The sequence below is a fragment of the Perissodus microlepis genome, chromosome 10, assembly GCF_051167445.1.
Source record: "Perissodus microlepis isolate ML-2025 ecotype Zambia chromosome 10, ASM5116744v1, whole genome shotgun sequence".
Taxonomy (NCBI): domain Eukaryota; kingdom Metazoa; phylum Chordata; class Actinopteri; order Cichliformes; family Cichlidae; genus Perissodus; species Perissodus microlepis.
Window position 1 is genome coordinate 615196 of NC_140470.1, and position 27240 is coordinate 642435.

The window sequence follows — 27240 nt, forward strand, 5'->3', positions numbered from 1 at the left end:
TACTGAGGCAGGTTATTGGTCAGTAGTTGGAGGGGACCGGTCCCTTCTGGGGGTCCTTGATGATTAGGACTGTCCGGCCTTCGGTTAGCCATTCCAGGTGTCTCTTGTCAACTAGCAGCTGGTTCATTTGTGCTGCCAGACGCTCGTGGAGTGCAGTCAGCTTCTTCAGCCAGTAGGCGTGAACCATGTCGGGGCCTGGTGCTGTCCAACTCTTCATATTGGAGACCCTTGCTTGGATGTCTGCCACTGTGATGGTTACTGGACCCTGTAAGTGAGGTTGCTGTGGTCTGCCATCAGATCCACTAGCCACTGAGCATTGCTGTTATGGGTTGCGTCCTTCTCCCATATGCTCTTCCAGTATTGTTCCGTCTCCAGCCTTGGTGGTGTTGTTCTCATATCGTTCCCCTGCCACTGAGAGTACACCTTGGCTGGTTCTGTGGAGAACAGCTGGTTTATTCTCCTGCCTTCGATCTCTCTGGTGTACCTCCTCAAGCGGCTGGCCAAGGCTTGCTTTCCAGTTTCCAAGGCCTCAGGTATGGCCAGGTTCCTGTACTTCTTAGGCACCTTCTTCATTGCCCCTACATACATACAACAACTCCCACCAGGGTTTAAATACCCGAGACTCATCACTGTTTGGTTTAGGAGTGAAAAAGCTTCTTGGATGAGAAGTGAAATGTCTTCACGAAACTTAAAGAAGTCCAGTTGCTTTTCCTTCCAAGCTCCATAGATCACATTACACTAATCTCTTAAATTAAATATGTTCTATAAAGGACTTTTGAATCCCAGTTGAATTTACAGCAAATAAATCTCTGCTTTTGGAAGCGATTTTATTAGGAAAATAAAGTGTTAGCTTTCTGAAGTCTAAACAGCTGTCTTTCTTGATTCAGCATTGGCACAGCAGTATCTGGATAAATGTTCCCGCCGACAACAAGAAACAACAAAATAGTTTTCTCACAAATGTTTAGTGTCATGTCAAAAGAGTGAAGGTAGTCATTTAAGTTAGAAATGATACTGTAAATAAACACAAAGCAAAGCAGTGTTCAGCAGTATTTACTAGTTGCAGTGTGCAGTGACAGTAAGGATGTCAAAGTCCAGTCACCGGGTTTCTCTTCATTGCTGACAAAGCAAAGATATCTGCACCGTACATGCCACCTTCCACTTTGTATTAATGCAGCTATATATCCCAAATCTATTTTGTTTTTATCCTTTTTGTTTAAATAAGAAAAAAGCAAATATACATACTTTGTGAGCTAAAACTTTATAACATTTTTGTGGTTTACATTCAGGAACATTTAGGTTAAGTGAAAAACAAACAATAATCAAACACAAGATCAAATGAACAAATAAAAAAAGCCAACTTATTCACAATATGTATTTATAAACACTATTTGTTGCCAAACAGTTTTCATATTACTAGATCCTAAAAGTCCAGACTGCCTTCCAGCATAATGAGCTATTATACTTTCTCCTTTGAGGGGATCCAGATATAGGGTCCTGAATGTTCTTCTATGACCTGTTTGCAGTGGGTATAAATGTCCTCCAAGGTTTCTCCTTGAACCAGTGCTGCAAATAAAAAAACATATGAATGAACCTTGTATGACACTGATACATCAAAGTTTGATGTTTTTATTCAGGAAGCCAGGATTTGAAGATTCCTGACATACGCTGGTAGGATCGAAAAAACAACAACAACAACAACCCCAATCCCAGATTTATATGAAGTTGACTCAAACTGGGGGATTTCAACAGCATTTCCTTTTCCCCAATTGCTATTAGATTTGGTGAGTTATTTAGCGTCTCTGTTTAGCTTCTACAATTAGCTTTTCTATGAGTCTTGTGGTCCATGTACTGGAGATGAAGAGCAAATGTAAACTGGTTGTTGGATGTTTCTGGCCCACTGCTAAAGAGACACGTGTTTCCAGAGGACATTTTGCTTTGGCATTCACTCTCCTAACCTATCCATCACAGAAGAAGAATATGAGGAATGTGAAAGCACACTACAGTGAAAGGCAGCTTTGATCCTTATACTGTGTGTACCGGTGGATTCATGCCAACATTCCTCTGGGGGAGCATGATATAATGCTCATATGGCACATTTTTCAGTTATTGGCTTTGCTTGTGGAAATATGTAATAAAGAGCAGTGCTGTCTGTAAACAGAAAGCATCAACAGTCCAGGTAAATATTACATAACCTTGTGATACATAGACTTCAGACAGAGTGATTCATATATTTTAAACACTAGACTGGCATCAGTGCCCACAGTTTTATTTTTTACATGATTTAATTTCTTTATTTATGCAATTTGTAGACTGAATGGAGTTGGATGGTCTTGGCTTCTTCAGCACAATATACTGCATCTAAGCAATGAATGTCCTGTATATCACAATAAAGCATTCACAGCATTACACTGCTTCAAACAATTACAGGAACACCTTTTAATCAGAATATTTAGCAGAACGCGTTGTTGATCTGTTTCAGCTACTTTGGTGTTAATGAATTAGCCTCGTGTGCACCAAAGGCCCAACAATGACACGACTCTCAAACAGGAACGGTTTAACCTGTGGAGGCCACTGACATTTTTTTCTGACCATTTTCTTTACTAGTTTGCATTTGTCCAGGGTCACTACTGACAGCATGAGCTGATACCTGGACCCTGCTGAGGTTACATACAAGCCATATAAAATACTACCCAGTGCCATGTTGAGTTGCTGGAATGAGAGTTTGGTCTTCGGTAGGTTGATAATTTTCATTTCCATCTTTATTCAAGGAGGGGAATGGAGAGTGTTTTCGAGCGTACAGCTCACACTCCTCAGCCTCCTCGGGAAGGTTGATGTCAGAGTATTGGACGAGGAGACTCCATCCATTAGTTAAACCTCAGATTCAGTTCAATTTAATTTTTCATGTCAATCTAATTCAGTTTTATTTATCTACTGTCAAATCACAACAGTCGCTTTATGTTGTAAGGTAAATACTCCAGAATAATACAGAGAAAACCCCAACACTCAGAGGGCCCACTATGAGCGAGCATAAAGTAAGAGATGGCGTCTGTCTCCCAAATCCAAACTGGGAGCTGGTTCCTCAGAAGAGAGGACTGAAGGCTCCGAACGCCTTTCAGCTGTACTGAGGCAGGTTTAGAATTCCTAATTTTGTGCATCTGGTGACATCGTGAGCTCAGACCAGACCAACAGAATTAGTCTTTAAATGATTTTCAAAGTTTTTTTCTGTTTTTGATGTACATCTTTCAAAACTTCAGCAAAGGTAGAAAAGTTATACATGCTAAAATCTTTACAGCGTGTCGTTCTCCTTATTGAGGACTAGAAGCTTTTTCAGTTGTCTGACTTAACCAATACTGTCACTGATGCCTAAGCTTTGGATTTAGACACTGTTCAAACAACGTTTGAGCTACAGTGATTCAGTATAAATGTTGTTTTAACACTGTACCTGTAAAGAATTCACCAAACTCCTGCTCAAGCTTCATCGCCCTGTCAAAGATCTTCTGGGCTTGTTCCTCTGTCAGTCTCTTATTCATGGCCCTGTACACACACACACACACACACACACAGACACACACACACACACACACACACGAATAGAAATGTGTGCATCAAACAGGTTTTCAAATCAAACACACCCGTCTCTTATTTTATTTCAGATTAAGATGCCTGGGCCTACATTTCTGTTAATATTTTACTACCCGGCCTTCCTGTGCTGAACTAAGCTGTTTGACTTCACTGTGCGGTTCACTGTGTCCATCGGTTTACAGCTGCTAGTATTGCATGTCTGAATAGTGAGGTGGGGGGGACCTCTATTGGTAGTGTGTGACAAAAGACCACATGAATACTCACATTAATGAATCAATAGACTTCGGTTTTATGAAGATGGCGATGGGATAGAGTTGTGCTACTTGTAGTCGTTTGATAGCATTTCCAGAAACATCCAGAATGCAGTGTTTACCCTGAGACAGAAGCACAGCTTTAGCTGTAGCACACAGAATCACACTAGCTCTCATATTAAGATCATTTTAAAATAACTCTTATGTGTTTCTAAATCGTCTTTGCAGTGCAGCTGCTTTGATTTCTCAGAGAATATATTGCACTCTGCACACTTATTATATTTAACTATATTTTAAATGCTTGTCTGTGACGCTGCTGGCAAACAGATCAAATCTTACCCTCTCAGCCACGTATTTGACCGAATGGACGCTCGTTCCATAGAGATTATCATTATACTGCCCAGCCTCAATGAACTTGTGCTCTTGGATATCCTTCTCCATCTGTTCCCTCGACATCACGAAGTGGTAATCTCGCCCATCAGCCTCGTAGTCCCTCTTTGGTCGAGTGGTATCTTCAGTATGAGCAGGAACATTAACTCTTAGTAACTTTACATTTGCTATAATTCTATCTAAATGAATAAGTAACTCACTCACATTTTACAATTCTCACATTAACTGTAACAAATTCACCTTTAAAGCTATCCAACAGAGATTAAAGGGCTAAACTGGAAACATGGGATAACACTGCTAGCACAGCACAGTAATAACACGGTAATGCTGGGATAACAGTTTAATAATGAACAAGTAAAATACTGATATACTTGTGATTAATACCAAGGTACTGCGTGGCCTTTACTTCAGTAAGTAGATAGTATTACTTGCATGTTCTGTCTTTATTATCACACTGATACTAAAACCACTCTTACCATGTTATTACCAAGCTGTGACATAAATGTGATCATGTTTTTGAACTCACAGGTAAGCACCTCTGTTAATATATGGAGAGGATGTGGCACAGAATTCTATATTATTAGTGCACCATAATGATATAATAATAACAATAATTCCACATTATACACAAACTGTGGTTCCAAAAAGATGAATGGACTTGTTTATGGGAACTACTTCACTTTAAAGGACTTTCTAAACAGTAAGTTGAGAGAATCAGTTCATGGGCTCACTTACCTTGGTAACCTGAACGGTTAGCAGCTTTATATGGTTTAAAGGGTAAATTCAAATAAGAGATGGGTAAATAAAAACATGCAAAATCAAAACTGCTGCAGCTGATGACAAACACAACACACACAACTGAAGAAGAAGAAGGCTGATCCTGATGGATAACTGTTTGTATAATTTAGGGGCGCAGGGAGCTGCTGCCTATTCCAGCTGTCCAAGGGTCAAAGGTGGAATCTACCTGAGCACCAGCAGAGTGAGACAGACAACCACTCACTCTCACATTCACACATACTGTATTCAGACATACTGTAGAATGGCCACAGACATGTTAACCAAACATCCATGTCTTTGTACTGTGGATGGGAGCCTGAGAGAGTGCAGACAGTAGCAGGGAGAACATGCAGACTCTACACAGAAAGGTCTCCAATGGATGCAGACGTAGACATTTCTTCCATTAAGCTGGAATACTAATCTGTAATGTCCTGTTTCAGTTTCCCACTTCATCCTTACATTAGCAATGCAAAGTCAAATACGTACGCGGCACACAAGATCCAAACTTGTCTGGGAACTCTGATATGAGGTCATCATTGATTCTTTCCTTCATGGGTCCCAGGATTATGACAGGTCTGGCATAGTTAACTGAAGGAGAAACACAGACTTCATAAAAAGTAAACTCTTAGAGGACCGTAGCATAGCTTTAGTTATGTTGTTATCATCTACAAAGGATATATCGATTCTTGTAATAGAAAAATGAATAAATAATAGAAAATATGTAGAGTAGACAGCAGCACCTGGGAATCTGTACAGTTCTTGCAAAGTGTATACATTTCGATTTCAAATGCGGGGCAGTTTGTGGTGAGAAAATGTATTAAAACCATCCCTAACTTTGTTGGGCTGTTTAACAGAAAAGAGGAATAATATGGAATTTAGGCTGGCACACAAAAACTATTTGGAAAAACCTAGTTTGTAAAAAAATACATACGAAACTAAATTTTAACAAAATATATAATTTCAAGAAGCCATAAAAACCAAAAAAACAATCAAGGTGTCAGAGTGGGCTGTGGGCTGTCAGAGTGGGCTGTGGGCTGTCAGAGTGGGCTGTGGGCTGTCAGAGTGGGCTTACCCCAATGCATCCACCCGTGTGACTGTCTGTGAATGTGGCATGTGCAAAAATTCCCAAAGCCCGAGATAGCTGTGACGTGTTTGTATTTAAATCAACAACTTGAAAGTGAAGCTCATTAATGCTCAGTGGCTGATGTGTCTAACGCTTGCTTTAAGGACACAAAAGAATGAATGAATGAATTAATTGAAAAAAAAAACCCCACAACCAATACAGCCTTTGTTCTCACAACATCATACAACTAATTGTCCCCAAAAATCAGAACAGAATTGGGGAAAAAGGCTTTTAAATCCGCTGCCCCTGTTTCCTGGAATAATCTGCAGAAGGAACTGAAACTGTCAGAGTTGGTTATGTTGATGGAGTTTAAGTCCATCTTTAAGGAACGAGAGAATAAGTCCGTGTGATTGTTTTTAATGTCGCTCTTAACTGATCTGTTATGGTGTATTTTTCACATGTTTGTGCGGGATTTTGTATTTGTTATGTACTTATGTGGTACATGTATTTTTGACTTTTGCTGCCATGATGCCAGGTCTCTTTTGGAAATAAGATTTTTAATCTCAGTGAGGTTTTTTCCTGGATAAATAAAAGACTAATAATAATAAAAAAAAGTCTTAGCTTACCTTCATGACGCATCACTGGTTCATATGAGAGAATCACTTCCTCTTGACTTCCTGTTAGGATATTTCACAAAATATAGTGCTACCTTTAGCTATCAGAATTTGTGGGCAACAAAGAAAAACCCATCAAAATACATGTAACAGTTCGAGATAACTCTGTAATAATCAACATTTTATTCATGTTTTACATTTACTGATATTTTAGTATCTTCTAGTTTACAAATGAGAACTTCAAAAAAGTACACGGTGGTTTCAGTGATGCGTTTGTGTTGTCAGTGCTAATAATTAGCTAATTTAGGAAACTCTTAAAAACATAAAAACGTGTCTTGATTTGAATTTGAGGTACTGAAACACGCATAATTAAATACTCTCAGTATTTAGCAATAATCAAACTACTGGACATAAACACATACCCGCAACGCTGAAACATGAACTCCAACAGCAAATGACATTTTACTGTAGAAGGCCCAAACAAACAGATGTAACCGTGGCAACCTCTAAGACTGTCATTCAAGCTGCTATGCTCATAAACGAAAACAAAAGCACCATGCAAACATGCATGAAACAATATCCACATAGTGAGGCTGGAATAATAAAGATCATGCTGGTGGAGTCGTGAGAGATCCCAGTGGTTCCTCCTTAGGCCGAATACAAGGTCATAACTGTGTCCTGCAGAACCTGCGACCCTTAACAAATCATGCAGTTCTCAGATAATGCAAACATTACAGACACGCCAAGGTATAAATGGCACAAGCCACCGAAAGCATAAAAACTAACCCAATATATGTATAATAAGATTTCAGTAGTTTAATTTAAACATTTGTCCTCTGATGCATTTTAAACGATTCTTTAAAGTCTTATACAAGAAAAAGATGGTTGCTTGAAATCCTTACATGACATTATACAGATATTAAACATTTTTAAACCTCTGCCACATGTCATGTTTTAGTGAACCAAGAAGCAAGATAAAGCCAACAACTGCAGCATGCAGTAATGCAGGCAGAAGAACAACCAACTTACTTAATGTTTTTGTCCCATACCCATCATCACCTATCCCCAGGATGTCCTATTGGCCGTCCACAGAGAGTCAGAGCAGAAGAAAGAGAGCAAGGAGGACAGCCACAACATAAGCAAAAGGTGGAGGAAATGAGGACAGAGGGTGCGGCCCACAGATCTGTCCTTCTCAAAACAATGAGCGGCCAGCAGGGAGAGCCAAAATACCAAATGTTGGACTGTACCTAGATGATCTCTGAAGGGAAACTGGGTCATATAATATCACCACAAAATGAACAGCAGTGATTATGAGAGCAGTGATTATCGCATTTCTGCATCAGAAAAGGACAGAAAACAAGGATGACTGCAAAGAGTCTCCGCGAGGTTCCCACACTTGGAAACACACCTGTGGTTTCCCTTCTGGCCTGACGTGTGACCTACACTGACTGCATGAAAGCACGTATGTGTCTGTGAGCTTACTTACGGTCTGAATCACTGCCATCCTGCTCACCATCTTTGTTCTTGTAGAATGGGAACTTTCGTGTAAAGATGAAATTCTTTTTACGTTTGTCAGTGAATGACTGCGAAGGGAGAGAAAGCATGGGGCAAACAGGTGTATCATTGTCATGCAGACAAAACTGTTTGCAGGAAGTAGAATGTCAAGAAGTTAAGTGTTAATCACTGCTGCGTGTTTTAATTTGACCTAATAATATGTGAAGCTTTGAGCTGAGCTGGCCACAGATAGATGAGATCAACCAAAAACTAAAGACAATTACAAGACTGTCAGACAACAACAGCGATATATAAAACGACCGAGCTTCTTCTGCTGTATTCCTAAATAAATCAGTATGAGACTGCACACTTCTTGACATGCCACCCATTTAAAATAAAAGCAAAGTGAGAGACAGTTACCCAGAACATGCCATGAAAAATAAAATATAAGAAAGAGGTTCCATAAGAACACGTAAAAACATGCAGTAATAGAAGGAAAAGATGGAATTTGAGAGGATGACAGCTGAAATAACCTGCCTGTATGATGTGTGTCTGTGGTTGTAGAATATATTGCACTTGATGCTTTGTAAATATACCACATCTGTTTCCAAAATGAAGTTGAGCTGATAATTCACAGGTGGTGCAGGTTTGACTTGTGGGAGGTAAGATTAATAAATGAAGCACATCTACAGCTGTAAGAAAGGGTTTGTGGCATTGTCAGGATTTTTGCACCGATGGTTCTTATATAGCGCTTTTCTACTCTGAGCAGTCAAAGCACTTTACACAACTTGCCTCATTCACTCTTTTCCATGTAAGTGCTCTCGAGCTAACATTCATACTCCGATGGATGCATCGGAGAGCAACTTGGGGATATTGCCCAAGGATCCTTGGCTCGCAGACTAGAGCAGGCAAGGATCGAACCACCAACCTTCTGATCAGTAGGTGACCTGACTGACCATGTGTGAAGTCAACTATACACAAAAAACTGCTTGTTTTTCATGTCAAGTAATCACTCACAGTGCCGGCTGGAAAAATGAGTAAGCCCCTGACTTCACCTAGCCAAAGACTCCTGCATGATCTACAACACTGAGCAAAGCTCTGTGGGGAGCTGAAAATGCTCAGTGTTATATTTGGAAGTTAAAAGCCTGGCAAACCTTTACAAACCTGTAAAGTATGGTGGAGACAACCCTGGGCCTGCGCACATTGTCATCACTGGATGCAACCAAAAATGAAATGTGGCAGGAGAATGTCGGGGCAGGAAGTCCATGACCTGAAGCTTAGTAGAGGTTGCTGATTAAACAAGGGTGCAAATCAAAGCACACACGTAAAATATCAAGAGAACCGAAACAAATACAAATGAAGACGTTTTACAGAAGAAATGATCTGATGGACTTTTCCAAAGTTAAGCTTTACTTGCCTGCACTGGAAGTGATTACTTGTTTGTTCATGAAGGCATAAACATGTTTGTCTGTGTTAACTTTGTTTGTGTGGCAAACCAAACAGCTAAAGATTTAAAGGCTAAGCTTCTCATACATGTTCAGTTCTATCTGAACTAGCCTGTGGATCATCGCACTGTGTCGCTAATAGAAATTTCCACTTTGCGAGGTACTCACCCCTTTTGACTCAAACGACCCTGGCTTGGCATTGAATTTAACAGTCTTTAGACGTGCGCGCTCTTTCCTTTCCACCCTGTTGAGGAAATAACTAGTCAGCTGGTTATAAAGCATTAGAATTAAAGTTATATATATAAAGTTTAGCAACTGTGAGGAGAAGAAGGAAGTCTTAACAATTTCTATTCTACACGTACTCCTGCCCTTTCCAGTGATCACAGCTAAACATCAGCAAACATCAGGTGTGTGGTAACACACTGCTTATTGAATTGGGTTCATTGTGTGCTTCATCCTGTCAGCCCATTTAACTGCTTTTACTTTTCTCCAGTATTGCTGATCTTACCAGTACCTCACTCCTGATACTTACTGAGCACCTGCAAGCTGAAGCACCTGAAAGTACTTGAAGTTGAAAAAAACCCTAGTTTTAAGCTTGTTTTAACTTTAAATTAATAGCTGTCCAAATACAGTATCACGCCCCTGCATTTACACACTGCTGAATGAAATTAGAGGAGCACTTCAAAGCTAACAGAAAAGCTCCTAGTTGTTGCATCCAGATTCACCTTGTATGAATTTAAAAAACCTACATCGCTTTGTTCTCAAGTTCAAAATAATGACTTCTATTTTTTTAATTCAGTTACATTTTATTTATTTAGCACCAAATCACAGCAACAGTCACCTCAAGGCGCTTTATATTGTAAGGAAAAGACCGTTAAATAACACAGAGAAATCCCAACAATCAGACGAAACACGGTGGGAGGGAAACACTCAGCAGAACCAGGCTCAGGGCCATCAGCTGTGACAGTGGGGGGTGAGGGAAGGGAGACAAGACAAAGAGAGCCAGAGATCAAGAATCAATAATGATTAATTATAGTTTATTAACCCATGATGAGTGAAAATGGGCGAGACAAGGAGAAATGCTTAGTGCATCATGGGAGTCCCCCAGCAGCCTACACCTATTGCAGCATAACTAAGGGCCGATTCACGGTCACCTGATCCAGCCCTAACTATATGCTTTGTCAAAAGGACCTCTAACCTTGAGGTCAAGGTCACCAAGTTTTTGGTGGACACACCAGTTGCATCACTTTCAAACTCCCGTGTCTTTGTTCTACAGTTTTCACACTCACAAGATTTTCAGAAAATTGAGGCAGACCTTGAGGCCGAAGTCACCGAGATCCAAACTCGTCTGAGATCTTTAGTCCTAACACCCACACTAGCAGTCAAGTTTGGACACGTTTAATTCTTTATGTTTTTTTGACCATTTACATCGTAGATTCTTACTGAAGGCATCAAGACTATGAATGAACACATGTGGAATTATGTAGTAAACAAAAAAGTGTGAAATAACTCAAAGCATGTTTTATATTTTAGATTCCTCAAAGTAGCCACCCTTCATGCCTGGATTGCTTTCAAGTTATAGCCACCCACAGGTGACTGTGGAGGCCGGGCTATCAGCTCACACAGCCTGGAGGTGTGTTTGGGCTCATTGTCCTGTCCTGTGGCTGCAGGATGCTGTGGTAGCCATGCTGGGTCAGTCTGCCTTCAGTTTTGAATAAATCCCCAACAGTGTCAGCAGCAAAGCCCCCCCCCCCCCCCCCACACCTCCTCCTCCATGCTTCATGGTGGGAACCATGCACGTAGAGACCATCGTTCACTTTTTCTGTGTCACAAAGACACGGCAGGTGGAACCAAAGATCTCAAATTTGTACGCATCAGACCAAAGCACAGATGGTCTGATGTCCACTCCTCGTGTTTCTTGGCCCAAACAAATCTCTTCTGCTTGTTGCTTTTCCTTAGTCGTGGTTTCTTAGCAGCTGTTTGACCACAAAGGCCTGATTCACACAGTCTCCTCTGAACATGTACAGACTGTACTGATCTGAGCTGCTGCTAACTTGTGATTCCTGAGGCTGGTGACTCGGATGAATGTATCCTCAGCAGCAGAGGGACTCTTGGTCTTCCTTTCCTGGGCCGATCCTCATGTCAGACAGTTTCATCGTAGTCTTGATGTTTTTGTGACTCCACTTGGGGACACATTCAAAGTTTTAGCAGTTTTCCGACTGACTGACCTTCAGCTCTTAAAGTAATGACGGACTGTTGTTTCTCTTTACTTAGCTGATTGGTTCTTGCCATAATATGAATTCTAGCAGTTGTCAAATAGGCCTGTCAGCTGTGCACCAGCCTGACTGCTGCACAACACAACAGATGGTCCCAACGTCATTAAGAAGGCAAGAAACTCCACAAATGAACCCTGACAGGCTCACCTGTGAGGTGAAACCATGTCAGGTGACTACATCATGTAGCTCACTGAGAGAAGGGTCAATCACGACACTGGACGGAGGGAGACACAGACAGTAAAGGAAGAGGGAAGCAGGGCAAAGAGGAAACACCTGGGGGAGACTATCAAAGTAAAATTGGAAGTGCGAGAAACACGCACTGAGATGCAGACTGACGAAACCCAGGGCACAGGGAGGACAGAGAGGGCGAGGGACATGTAGGGGAGAACACACATGTGTGAGAGAGAGACGGGGAGACGAGGATGAAACACTAGGAGGGAAACATGGACTAAAGGAGACGAGACACACAGAAGCGAGCAAACACAGACATGACTGGGGGAACATACGACATATTTGTGACACGAATCAGAATTCAAACCTAAAGCAAAGAAACAAAAATCCCACATTTGACAAATGGTTTCTGCTCTTTGATAATGAAAACATCTTTTTGGCATTTTTGTGATTAAATCCTGAAAACTTTGTTTGCTGTATCGACGCACACCTCTCAGATGAATTTGATTCTGCACCAGTGTTATTCAGGACTGGGATACGTTACGTTTTGGCTGTTGTTATTACGAAGGTCTTCAGCTCTTTGACTTCCCTGAGGTGAGTATTGTTGTTACTTGGTGATTTATAAATGAACTTGAATCAAAAACAGCCTGTTTTTGGATAATGACTAGTTTAGAAGAAACTAGTCAAGAGTATTTTCACACATTAGTGTATTCACTTCTTACCGTCTCTTGCTTGGGATGACGCCCATTTCCTCACTGTCACCATGTGGAGTAACACGGCGAGCCTGCCACCACTCATCATCGGAGGCGTTGATGACATGCAGGATGTCCCCAAACCTGAAGCCGAGCCCTTGGCTGGGAAGACCGCTGTCCTTTGACTTTTCATAGTCAAAAAGTGCCCTATTCCATGAAAGAAGGACAGTAATAAAATAATAATCCCTGTTTCTTTGCAGTAAGTGACTTTTATTCTAAATTAGCAAAGAGAAACTAGATGCAGGATTTCAGCAGTTATAGTTACTATAGTAAATAGTGAATGTGTTTCTGTTTCAGTCACACATCTCAAACCTGATTTGAATATCTGCATAAATCTTCATCTTAGTTAGGGTCAGACATCTATGCATGAAGACACACAAGCTTACAAAAGTAAACAACGCAAAAGCAGCTTTGCTGTTTAGCCTGGGATGTCTGACTGCAGAATGGATGTTTTTTCATTTTCTGCATTCTTTGAATTTACCACAACCATCTAAAATCCAAAGCAGACCAACCTAACATAGAGTGATCTTTTCTGATTGGTTCGCAGGGATCCTGACCCAGAGCTCATGCTGTGGTTCATCATCTGTTCCCGCAGGTCGTGGATTTTGGCCTCAAAACGTCCGTACTCTACAAGACAAGGTTAGCGTGGATCAGCACTGACAGTCTGACTCAAATAAGGTCTTGAGTAATTATCTTTAATGGAATTTGCATTTAGATATTGTTTAAGGTATAACTGTCATTGTAAGGTTATGTCTCTCTGCTCTGTTTATTATCAGGCCTTTTAGTTCCCTTGGTTCCCTTGTGTGATCACTTCAGCTGTGTTACCTGCTGTTCCCTCTCTATAATCACCTCTTGTGTATATATCTTCAGCTGTCCTCATTATCCTGCATTATCAGTGTGACGCTTTGTCTCTCGCTCACTTTTATGCAGTGCTTTCATCTAAAACACACAGAAACACACACAGTATCTTGTCTGAGGACTTTTTAAGTAATAAACACTGATGTTGTGCCATCAGTGTTTATTAGTTATAAAGGTTCAGGAGTTAAGCTTTGGGCCAAGAAACAAGAAGAGAAGTATACAGCAGCTGTTGCTGACTAACAGATATTCTATAACTGTCTGCACGTTCAGTCTCATGCTCAGTTTCCACTTGTGCTTTTAAATATTGTCTTGGTTTCTTTCTCCCTGGTGTCTACACACATCTCAAATCTGTGTGTCAGCAGTATACAGAAAGGGAAACACTTATCTCTCTGCAGTGGGTTCTTATAAGCAGCATGCATTCATACCTGACCTATGAAAATAGAAACAAAGGCATTTATCCCATTTCAGCACATCAGCAGCAGGACAGTGTCACAAGCTGCTGTATGATACAATGAGATATATAACAATACACCCCAAAGAAATAGGAGACAAGCAGAAGGAGGCAAATTCTCTGGTTTCCTTTTTTACGTCTAAAAGAGGAGACGTTCCCTCCCACTGCTGCTCATAGAGCATCGTATGATTGTGGGGTTTTGTCTGTTTCTTTGTACTGCTATAAAAAGCACTTTGAGGCAACTTTTTGGCAATATATGAAAAAAGGAATTAAAAAAATAAGACTACCTTTGAAAACATATTTGTATATTTATATATGCTGATGAGGACATGGATTATGCGACAGAGGATGTTACAGACGGGGTGAGGCAACACCTGAAGGCAGCAAAAGAAAAAGAAGGACTGTGAGTCTGACAATGTCTCAGTGTAAAATCACTGTGGTTGGCTATATTGTTGTAGGAGTTTTCTCACTAATACTTGACCTCTTTTTTAAATAACAGGAAAATAACTAAACTACTAACTACTAGGAGACAAACACTAAGTTTCTTTGTTTCTTGTTTTTTGTAAACATATTGTTGGCAAATTGCTCTAAATTGCTGCAAATTCTTTGGTAGCCAGCTATCACTTAGGCTTGTTGGTCCGGAGACCCGGCAGCGCCTCACCCAAATACTCTGCTCCACAGACCCTAACTTTACTTCCAACTGGGGGAGCCTCCTGTTCCAGTGCAGGAGGCTCCCCCAGTTCTGCACTGAACATGTTGACTCACTTTGGCAACACAAAAGTGAGTTTTTTCTTACTTTTCTTACTTACTGTTTTAACCAGAAACATAAAAATGTTAATATTAAAGCACTATTTTATTGAACACTGTTTCATAGACAGTGTTTGGCGCTCAAGCCCAGCGAGCTAAACTGTCTCGTGAAGACAGGTGAGGAAGCTGAAGTCGATATTAGAAAAGTTGCTGAAATCATAACAACTTTTCGGAATTGTAATAAATTAGCAGAAATATTGACAGTGTTTAAAATGTAACAGATGTGTTTTTTTAAGAACAAATGTCCATGGTTTGAATTATGCCTAGTTCATGCTTCATAATTGATCATTCTTGCTTGACGTTTGACATTTAATAAGTTTTCTTTGCGTTTAAAAAACAAATATAAAAAACAAATACATGGTTTATACTGTTGAAAAAGGTGGGACTGTCTCCCATTATATCTGAGCGAGGGTAGAAGGACAGAACATCAAGCCTATTATGTTTAAAGTGTTGCAGCTAGCAAATCCTTGCACACAGTTAATGAACACTGTGAGAACAATGAGAAGGTAAATCAACAGAGTGTGCTTTGGATAAAGCACATAGAGATTACACTATGAAACACACACACACACACACACACACACACACACACACACACACACACACACACACACACACTATACTGTGCATTGTAACATGAACAAGAAGTGATGCTTGTTAGAATTTATTTTTTATCTTGTATAACGCATTATTTATATTCACAATTACCTCATAATTATCACACGTTTATCTTTTACTACACAAATATGTATTATAGAATAGAGGGTTGAAAGAAAGTGCCACAGCCATACAGCACAAGGCCATAGGAAAAATACTGGACAATGTTAGGTGGACACACTGGCTTTAACACACCAATGGGGAGGCAGCGTCCCACCCAAGTACCCAGGCCCAACCCTGATTAGCTTCCAAGATCGGACAAGATCTTGGAAGCTAATCAGGGTGGTATGATGGAGCCTTTACTGTGTTTCACTGATGGCTGTATACACTCACTGTTGTACCTCCCTCCTTACCTCCTCTGTATATACTGATGACAACTTAAACTTTATACACATGTTTGTTTCACTTGGTGACTTCTTGACAGCCTTAGCAGAAACAAAGACAAAATAAGACATTTCTGATGAGACTGATGAACAGCAGATAGATCAACTGAAGGACCAGACATGTCTTTCAGGTCCTGTGTCAGGTTTTGCTTTTTCCTCCTGTTTCTTAAGAACATGACTTTCAGATACGGTTTATCTGCTGTAGATTATTTTTTAGACCTACTGCTTCCACATTCCTCAGTTTTTTAAGGACACACAGTTCACTGTGCTAGGTTATACCAAGTGTTTTGGCTAATAGCTCTAAGATGTTTTAAATAAAACATTGAAGCGACTGTCTAAAAAGCGCCCAGTTGTAGATTTTAATTGGATGGAGATCAGGAATGTTTTTTCAGGTCATAAACCTGGTGGAGTGGAGAAAACATGGTGATGACATTAAATCAGTGGCTTGAAATTTAGCAAAAAATCAGTTTAAAGAAGCAGAATGCTTGTTAAATGAGAATTTATTACCTAATTACTTCAACAACCTTCAACAAAACACAGTACTTTGCAAAATATGCAATAAAATTGTTCCTCCTAATGTGGGAAACCACAAACTTGTTTCACCCACCACCTGAGGCAAAAACACAATCAGGCTGTGAAGGAGCAGAAGCTAGCAGCTGGTGATGGACCCAAATGTGATCAAATGACCCAAGCATCACCAGCTGCACTTGCTAGTTGCAATCCACACGGCAGAAAGAGCAAATGGTGGATGGAAACTACTGATGCAGTTACACGTTGGAAAAGAAAGTGGTTCACGCTCTACCCAAGATACAAGATGCCAAGGTATGAAATACAAGCACTTTCTTCTATGTTTAAGTACTTTCTGTTCACTAATTACACACACTGATTCTGTATTGTCATAAATATGATTATTATCTTGAAATGATATTTTGATATCATTTTGAGGCTATATCGCCCACGTCCACCCCCAATCACCTGTGCAGTACTCTCAATAAAAATCCTTCCCATTAAAACCAATTATTACCTATTTGGGGAAGCAAATTGTTTTAGATTTCTGATCAGCTGATCAACACTTCACTGAGTCCACGTAGCTCCTACAGAGGAATTCTGATAGAAGATAAGATTAAAAATGACACAAAAACTAAACTTAAATCTCATTAATGAGAGATAGACGTAAGTGTTTTTTAAGGGGTCGTTCAGTGAGAATTTTCACATTAAATGGGGACTAAAAAATACTTTGGTTCTCTTTTTCTTTATTTGTGAAACACCGTGGACGTATTCGACGTATATGCTGCCTCGGTGAATAAACTTCACAATAATATATTTTCTAGAAATGCTGTAAATTGGTTTGCAAACATCTTGTCCACACATATATTCATTCTGGCTGTGTTTCATTTGCTTGTGTATGAGGTGTTTCCAATGCAGATATTGCAATAAAGAAACATTTTTACACTACAATGAACTATTCTTTGTCTGACAAAGTGTTCAAGAGCGAAAAGACTTCTGTGAGATTCTTACATTGCGTCCATTGAATATAAGTGCATAGGTGCTAATTACGTAGGTGTCTCATAAGTTTACATACCCTAGCAGAACTTTCAGACAGTATGGATGATAACACAAAACCTTTTCTTTCACTCGTTGTTGGCTGACGCCATTTATTGTCAAACTGTGGTTACTCTTTTTTTTAACACAACACAAACTACCCAAATGACCCAGATCAAAAGTTTACATACCCTGGTGACTTGCACACGACACAAAAAGGTTAGAAAGGCTATGAAATGTCACCATCGTCACCTGTGATGTGTTTGCTTGTAATCAGTGGGTGTGTATAAAAGGTCAGTGACTTTCTGGGCTCCTGACAGACCCGTGCATCTTTCATTCACCGATGTTATTCTAAGTCATGAGGAAAGCAAAAGAATTGTCAAAGGATCTGCGGGAAAAGTTGAACTTCATAAAAAAGGAAAGGTATATAAGAAAATATCAGCAATGTTCAAACTCTAATTAAGAAGTGGAAAATTGGGGGTTCTGTTGAAACCAAACCACAGTCAAGTAGACCAACTAAAATTTCAGCCACAAGTGCCAGAAAAACTGTTGGGGATGCAAGGAAAAAATGTACAAATAACTTCAGGCTTCATACAGGACTCTCTGAAAATGTGGTGTGGCTGTTTCAAGATGCACAATAAGGAGGGACTTGAAGAAAGGTGGGCTGCATAGTCGAGTTGCCAGAGGAAAGCCATTACTACACAAAGTATTCCACTTACAATATGCCAAACAGCACAGAGACAAGCCTCAAACCTTCTGGCACAAAGTCATTTAGAGTGATGAGACTTAAACTGAACGTTTGCCAGCTTGTGACACTGTCCTGCTGCTGATGTACTGAAATGGGATAAATGCCTTTGTTTCTATTTTCATAGGTCAGGTATGAATGCATACTCAGTGTTGGGACTAATGCGTTATTAAGTAACGCGTTACAGTAACTACGTTATTATTGTGGTAACGAGCACGGTAACTAGTTATTATGCCAAAATCAGGAACGCGTTAGTCGTTACTGGGATTTAGATAGGCTCGTTATTCGTTACTTCGTGTGGTGGCTATCGCGGAGCTTCCACAGATTCAGTAACATTAGCAAGTGGTGGAGGCCAGCAGGTGGAGGAGGGAAAGGGGACGCAGAAGGAAAAGAGACCCGAGGCGGCCGCCGGTCCAAGTGTGAACTGAACTTCAGGTAAGAAGTTATGACCTGCAGTCTCTCTGGGTCAGATATAAACCAAGTTTATGTGGAGTTTATTTTCGTTATTCTGACTTTTTCCGTACTGCGTACTAGCTAGCATGACGGAGTTTCTATACAGCTGGGTGGGTGCTATGATGTTAACGATGTTAAACTTTATTTTGTTCATAAGTTTTTAGAGTTGCCAACCGTCCTGTCTGGTATTCAGAGAAAATATTACGCGTTTCTTATTGAGGTGAAAAGGAACAGTTTGTCCCGGACTTCAGCTACAATGAAAAAGACACAAAGTTGGAGTTATTCTGTGTCTTTGCTGCACAGCTGCCTCTTCTTCTCTCATTCTCTCCCCTCCCTCTCCTGTTTCTACTTCAATCATGAAACTGATCAATGATCAGCTGATTGGCTCTCTTGTTTGTTTATCGCCCACTTTGCGCCAGAAAGAGTAAACCAGCGGATGTCGCGTTAAACAACAGCAGCACGTTTAAGCTTGATCAGCTGTTGTTAGAATTTATTTAATATTAATTTCTAGTATCAGCTGATGTTTGCTGGAGCCACAGCTGTAAAGCTGCTGGTCATGATATCGGTTTGGTTATCTGGTGAGAGGGAAACATGAAGATGAAACCAGGAGATGTCCTTACTGAATCATCAGAGCTGAACAGGTGATGGAGAAACAGGTTTACCTTTTAGGTGACATGAATGAGTTAAAGGGAAGTTATGAACGGTTTCTGAGAGACAAATAACACCAGGATCCTTTTTTAGGTAGCTGACAGCTGGTAACTGTGCAGGGGCGGGTCTAGCAAGGTTTTGCCAGGGGGGCAGGTAGGGCATTAACAGGGAGAGGTGGACACAAAGATATACTTTTCTTTCTTATTCTCATTTAAAATGTCTCGCTTTTAAAAAATAATTATCTGAATCTTACAACAAACGATTGATAGATTGATACATATATACCATCAAGACGGTGAACATCACTGTCACAACAGCGTTTGTTTTCATTCAAAGGCTTTATGATTTTTCCTATAATGGCGGCCGGTCTCTAGTCAAAATGCCCGGGCCAATTTTTTGTCCCAGTCCAGCTCTGTATGCAGCTCATCTGCAGTCTGGTGTTACCTACATCTTCCTATTCAGAAGGCAGAATTTCTCAGTTCTGAGTACAATCGAAAGCACCACGACTGCAGTTTTTGTGTTGGATGTAAAAGGCGCACATGACGCTGTGACGTAGGCTAGAATCATGGCAGCAGTCAATGACGGTCCAGGCGTGGGATTTCTCTCGTGGAAATATGCACATTATCTTTTCCTTTCTATTGGTAGGTGGCACAGTGCACTTGTGGCAAGTAAGCAAGCTAGAAGACTGGCAAAGTTATGGAAGCAACACATTAACAAGAGAATTCTGAATAAAACCAAAGTTACTTTCCCTAGTAACTAGTTACTTTGAAAGTAACGAGTAACTTGAAGTAACTGAGTTACTTTTGATAGAAGTAACTAGTAATGTAACTAAGTTACTAATTTAAAGTAACTTACCCAACACTGTGCATGCTGCTTATAAGGACCCACTGCAGAGAGATAGGTGTTTCCATTTCTGTATACTGCTGACACACAGATTTGAGATGTGTGTAGACACCAGGGAGAAAGAAACCAAGACAATATAAAAAAAACACAAGTGGAAACTGCCACAACAAGGCAAACGGTGAAAGGGCCACCATTCCTGATGTGAAACATGGTGATGGATAGCTGATGTTTTGGGATGTGTGAGCTACAAAGGCACAGGATATTTGATCAGAATTGATGGCAATAGGAATGCAGTAAGCTATCAAAAAAGGATTTTTTTTTAAAATTGAGTAAATTTTGCATTCATCAGCCTGGAAGCTGCAAATGTGACGTACTTGGACATTTCAACATGACAATGATGCAAAACAGAAGGCCAAGTCGGCCTGTCATTGGCTACAGCAAAATAAAGTGACATGCCAGTCTCCTGACCTCAATATCATTGAGCCACTCTGAGGAGACCTCAAACTTGCAGTTCATGCAAGACAGCCCAAAAAATACAGGAACTGGAGGCTTTTTGCCAGGAAGAATGGGCAGATTTACCATCTGAGAAAGTATAGAGCCTCATCCACAACTATGACAAAATACTTCAAGCTGTCATTGATGTTAAAAGGGGCAATACAGGGTAGTAAGAACTGGGTATGTAGGTGGGGTAGTTTGTTTTGTGATTATTATCTAAAAAGAGTAAATACAGTTGTTTGCTTTATTGAACATGTGCTCAGCATCAGTTATAACAGCACAACAACAGGTACGACAGCTAGGAATAAAACTGGCACTAGGCAGCTCTGCCGCAAAAACATATCAGATGGGCAACATGGGCACTAACATAACCCAGTATATAGAATAGAATAGAATAGAATAGAATAGAATAGAGGTAACGATGTACAGAAATATGTATAGAAAAATTGTACAGAGATATGTATAAAATGTACAGTGAACAAACAAGCTGGTGAGTAAGATGACCAAAGGGTGTTAAACTGTGTTACAGAGTCTGACAGCTGCTGTAAGAATGACCTGCGGTAGCGCTCCTTCCTGCACTGTGGGTGTAAAAGTCCACTGCTGAACGAGCTGCTCAGTGCTCGTACAGTCTCATGCAGGGGGGGAGGTGATGTCCATGATGGATGTTAGCTTAGACAACATCCTCTCCTCCCCAATCTGCTCGATGGACTTCAGCAGATGGTCCAGGACAGAGCTGGCCTTCCTGACCAGTTTGCTGAGTTAGGTCTACTCCCTAATTCACACCGCCCACAATGGCGGTGTCGTCTGAGAACTTCTGGAGATGGCGTCCGTGTTATAACTGAAGTCTGCAGTGTACGGGGTGAAGAGGGAAGGAGCAAGTACTGTTCCTTGTGGGGCCCCTGTGCTAGAGACTACCACCTCAGACACACAGTCCCGCAGCTTCACATACTGGGATCTACTGGTGAGGTAGTCAACAATCCACGAGGACAATGATGGTCCACTCCCTTTCCCTGCAGCTTCCCACTTAGCACTGAGGTCTGGATTGTGTTGAAGGCACTGGAGAAATAAAAAAACATGACTCTCACAATGCAACTGGTTCTCTCCAGATGAGAGAAGACCCGATGCAGCAGGTAGGTGACAGCGTCATCCACCTCGATGTTCGGCAGCCTCGTATAACCAGGCCTTTGGCCTCTGATAGCTCATTCTTCACCTTCATGTACACTTTGATGTTCGGTGGCACACTACTTCCGTATACAGGCCATCCCCTGCGTATGTAGGTGATGGCGGTCTGTAGTTCGCCATCAGTTGCAGTGTCTCTTTAATGCTCTGCATTCAGCTTGGAGATGCTGGAATGCCCTGTATCACAGTGGCTATGTAGCAATCTGCCCGAGCCTGTGGGCTACGCGACAACGTATTGGCGATGTCATTCGAGATTCAAGATTCAAAGTGTTTATTGAAATGCTATTTCTTCTGTACACATGACAATAAACAATTTGAATCTTGAATCTTGAATGACAAATGTTTTGCCAGGGACATAGACGACCTCCGGCTTGTACCTCATGACATCTTGTTGATACCTCAATGGAACCTTGAGTATAACAACCAAACACCAACCATGAATGAAAAGAAAAGTTTTTGTGTTATCATTCATATTGTCTGAAAAATGGTTAGGAAATCATAAATTCTGCCAGGGTATGTGAACTTACGAGCACAACTGTTCATAAGGAGGTCATCACTTGGCCCAATTATAGCCAATTTACTTAGAGGCCCGCAAAGATCTATTTAAGCATTGTCCTGTGTAGGTTTGTGCTGATTAATAAGGCATTTACACCACATGATTGGTGTGCTTGTAAAGTGCATTAACTTTTTTCAGCTGACTTACCTTCAGGTCTGTACTGAGCAATGATGGTGACCACTTGTCCTGCTCCTTTTAGGGCTGCAGCTGCTTGTTCATGTGTGGCTCCTTGTAGGTCAATGCCATTGACCTATTTTAACAACAAAGTTGAATTATTTTATTACAGTTTGCTTTACTGTATATTGTGTATTGACCTGCAATACAAAAAAGTGCACTTTATTTCACCTCAGTGTTAATGCATGGTGTCCATTAATAGGAGGACAATTCAGCTTCAGATTTAGTTTAACCCATTTATCAATTTTATTGTGAATTTTTCCAAATGACAATTGTCAAAGCCCTTCATTAAAATTAAAGCTGAAAGTTTTGACTATCTTTCAACCCCTCAGGTGGGGTGGGGGTTGTGGGGAGGAGAGAGGTATGTGTGTATGATCTTCAAGCTTGGGTCCTCCTGAGGTCGAAGGTTCTATGGAGTACCTCAGCTGTTCCTACTACTGACGCAGACCACTGATGTTGTGGGCTGAAAGTGCTGGAGCCCTCTTCCAGTTCTGGGGTTACAGCTCCTACTCTACTACTACCACTGGGACCATTCTGGATTTTATGTTCCACAATTGCACCAATTGTTCATTCAGCCCCTGGTACTTCTCTGTTTTCTCATGCTCTTTCTTCCTGCTGTTGCTAAAACCAAAACTACAGTCTTGTGTTCCTTTTTAACCACCACAATGTCTGGTTGGTTGGCCTGTATACTGCTTCATCAACCAAACTAGTTTTTTGGTCATTGGGTGTTATTTCCAATGCCCATTTGAAACCTGGATCAGCTTGAAACCTGGATCCTCTGTAGCTGGGTACCAAGACAATATACCCTAGGAAGATCTACTAGATGATATGAATGCAGCACTCTGGACAATACCTACTGTGACCATAACCAGCTGATCTACACTACGGCAGCAGTGATCAGTGAGATGCTTGGCTACAAGTTGAACATGGAAAAGGAGACTTGAGGCCAAAATCAAGGTAGCGTGGAGGGAGGTTAGCCAACTATTGGAGCTGCAGAAAGGTGCAATGAAGAAGGTCCCTAAGAAGTACAGCAAACTGTCTCATACCACAGGCCGTGGAAACTGCCAAGCAAAGACTCACAGCCTTGGCCAGCCGCTTGAAGAGGTACACCAGAGAGATCGAAGGCAGGAGAATAAACCAGCTGTTCTCCACAGAACCAGCCAAGGTGTATTCTCAGTGGCAGGGAAACGATATGAGAACAACACCACCAAGGCTGGAGACGGAACAATACTGGAAGAGCATATGGGAGAAGGACACAACCCATAACGGCAATGCTCAGTGGCTAGTGGATCTGAGGGCAGACCATAGCAACCTCCCTGAACAGGGTCCAGTAACCATCACAGTGGCAGACATCCAAGAAAGGGTCTCCAGTATGAGGAGTTGGACAGCACCAGGCCCCGACATGGTTCACGCCTACTGGCTGAAAAGCTGACTGCACTCCACGAGCGTCTGGCAGCACAAATGAACAAGCTGCTAATAGATCAGCCACACCCAGAATGGCAAACTGAAGACCGGACAGTGATGATCACCAAGAAGTTACCGGTCCCATCCAACTACCGGCCAGTAACCTGCCTCAGTACCACTCAGTACAAGCTCCTGTCAGGCATTATAGCGTCTAAGATGAACAGGCACATGGCTCAATACATGAGTGGGGCACAGAAAGGGATTAACAAGAATACTAGATGTGCAAAGCACCAACTACTGGTAGACCGAGCAGTCAGCCAAGACTGCAAGACTAGGCTGACCAATCAGCCTCCAGTGCACAGGGCACTGCCTGGATTGATTACAAGAAGGCCTATGACTCAATGCCCCACACCTGGATCCTGGAATGCCTAGACCTATACAAGATCAACAGGACCCTAAGAGCCTTCATCAGGAACTCAATGGGGATGTGGTGTACAGCACTAACTTCCAACTTCAAGCCCATAGCACAAGTCATCATCAAGTGCGGGATCTACCAAGGAGATGCTCTGTCCCTGCTACTGTTCTGCATAGGCCTGAATCCCCTCAGTCAGATCATTAACAAGACTGGCTACGGATACCGACTACGGAATGGAGCAGTTGTCAGCCACCGCCTGTACATGGATGACATCAAGCTGTATGCCAAGAGTGAATGAGACATCAATTCACTGATCCACACCACCAGGATATACAGCAATGACATCGGGATGTCTTTCAGACTGGAGAAGTGTAGTCGGATGATAACAAAGAGAGAAAAGGTAGTCAGAACTGAGGGGATCAAACTACCAGAAGGCAACATTGCAGACACAGAGGTTAGCTACAAGTAACTGAGGATCCCACAGGCAAATGGGAACCATGAAGAGGTTGCTAGGAAAGCTGCAACCACAAAGTACCTGCAGAGGGTAAAGCAAGTCCTGACAAGTCAGCTAAACCAAGGGGTGTCAAACTCAAATACACAGTGGGCCAAAATTCAAAACTGGATCAAAGTCGCGGGCTAACATTAATATTTATTGAAAAAAAAAATCTTCCTCCAGATATAAGAATGAATCTTTTCTTATGGACTCAAACAAGTTTTGCTGAAAAACTGAATATGGAATAAGCAAAGCTTAATGCTAAACAATAGATATATTAGCTGTATAATACCAGTAGGCCAGCTCTAATAGTAATTTGGTATGGCTTCGCGGGCCAGAGTTTGACACCTATGAGCTAAACGACAAGAACAAGATCCGGGCTATCAACACCTACGTCCTGCCTGTGGTCAGGTACCCTGCTGGGGTAATAAGTTGACCAAAGGAGGAGATAGAAGCCACTGACATCAAGACAGGGAAACTACTGACCATGCATGGAGGGTTTCACCCCAAGTCCAGAACCCTGAGGCTGTACGCTAGGTGTAAGGCAGGAGTACAGGGACTGGTGAGTGTCAGCACCACGGTCCAGGATGAGACAAAGGAAATCCACAAGTACATCAGGAAGATGGCCCCAACCGACCGCGTGCTTAGTGAACTCCTCAGCCAGCAGAAACACAGGAAAGAGGAGGAACCATCATGGAAGCATAGGCCCCTGCACGGTATGTACCACCGGCAGATAGCGGAGGTGGCTGAAATTCTACCAGTGGCTGGACAAAGCTGGACTGAAAGACAGCACAGAGGCACTAATCATGGCAGCACAGGAACAAGCTCTGAGCACAAGATCCATAAAGGCTGGGGTCTATCACACCAGGCAAGACCCCAGGTGCAGGCTGTGGAAAGATGCCCCTGAAACAATCCAGCACATAACAGCAGGGTGCAAGATGAGATGAGAGATGAGATAGCCTTTATTTGTCAGTTGCAGGTCTTTTGCCCACAACCGAGATGACAGACCTTGCCGACCGTACATACAATACACAAACATCACATTGGGGAGACAGGTCAGGCTAGGTAGTGAGGAAAAAAACATCGAAATGTGTAACACAAAAGGATAATACAGGAATGCACAGATATCAACACACCACAGCACAATAAACACAGACAAGAAACATGGGAAAGAGTTCCAGTGTGTACATCTGATCTGGGACCGCTGCAATCTTTCGACTGCGCCTCTAACTGACCCGATGTCCACATCAGAGGGGAGGTAAGCGTTGGAGGTGGCGTTGGATCCGGGGTAGGGAGGGTGATGCGTCGGTGAGTGCTTATCAGTATCAGTATATGTATGTGTGTGCGTGTCCATAGTTCAGCTGAGACAGTGTCCTTCACCCTGCCAGGCTAAGTAAACAGTCTTCCAGCCAACCCAGGTGGCCTTGCATGGAATGGGAAGGAACAGACTAAATACAGTCGTTATCAGGGTGTTTTGTTCAGCTCCGGCCTTGCAGCTGGCGCCAAAGGGGTATCCGCATAAGTGATGTTATTTTTTACTTTAGTGCGAACAGCTCATATGAATTTCAAAGCAGTTCTACAGTCCAACACTGGTCTCTCGATCTCCCGTTGGGGAGCCGCGAGCTTCGCCATACTAGCGTTCTGTGATGTTGTCATTTCTTGTGCTCAAGATGCTAGCATGCAGGGCATACATGGAACACCAAAACCAAGTGGCCAGCATAGTGTACAGAAACATCTGTGCCCAGTATAACCTGGAAGTCCCGAGGTCAAAACAGGAGACGCCCCCAAGGATGGCGGAGAATGACCGAGCTAAGATTCGGTGGGACTTCCAGATACAGACGGACAATATAGTGGTGGCTAACCAACCGGACATAGTAGTGTTGGACAAGCAGAGGAAGGTGGACATCGTGATAGACATTGTGAAAGTAACATCAGGAAGAAGGAACACAAGAAGCTTGAGAAATACCAAGGGCTCAGAGAAGAGCTGGAGAAGATGTGGAGGGTGAAGGTAACAGTGGTCCCAGTGGTAATCGGAGCACTAGGGGTGAGTGGGGAATTTGTATATTTTTCTTGTCTTTTTTCTCATCTTGTCTGTTCTGGTAAATAATCTCTTAAAATCCAGAATAATCTTCTTTGTCTTTGTGGTGTTCAGAGCCGGTCGATATAGGCTCTGAACACAGGAATAATTAAAGCATGGGATGAAAGCCTATCTCAGAGAGAGGTTGGAAATTCTGGTGAAGACTGAACACAGTCCCTAAAAAATCTGACACTGTCAAGTCCAGATGTTTTCCTGGCGCCAACCCCTCTTAACATCCACTTTAC

General features: G+C 41.8%; 1 protein-coding gene across 10 annotated transcripts in view; it reads right to left on the reverse strand.

The window, feature by feature from the left end:
- Positions 1-1034: 1034 nt before the first annotated feature.
- LOC146378545 (disks large homolog 2) overlaps positions 1035-27240 on the reverse strand; it is a 149986-nt gene continuing 123780 nt past the window's right edge. For all 10 annotated transcript variants that reach the window (XM_084941359.1, XM_084941358.1, XM_084941355.1 and 7 more), the window contains 11 exons: positions 22580-22682; positions 13328-13442; positions 12786-12962; positions 9785-9860; positions 8164-8260; positions 6690-6740; positions 5487-5588; positions 4173-4345; positions 3847-3956; positions 3443-3534; positions 1035-1563 (listed from right to left, as the gene is read on the reverse strand). In XM_084941359.1, the coding sequence (XP_084797485.1) occupies positions 1457-1563; positions 3443-3534; positions 3847-3956; positions 4173-4345; positions 5487-5588; positions 6690-6740; positions 8164-8260; positions 9785-9860; positions 12786-12962; positions 13328-13442; positions 22580-22682 (1203 nt within the window). In that variant the 3' untranslated portion in view covers positions 1035-1456. The remainder of the gene's footprint in view (positions 1564-3442; positions 3535-3846; positions 3957-4172; positions 4346-5486; positions 5589-6689; positions 6741-8163; positions 8261-9784; positions 9861-12785; positions 12963-13327; positions 13443-22579; positions 22683-27240) is intronic.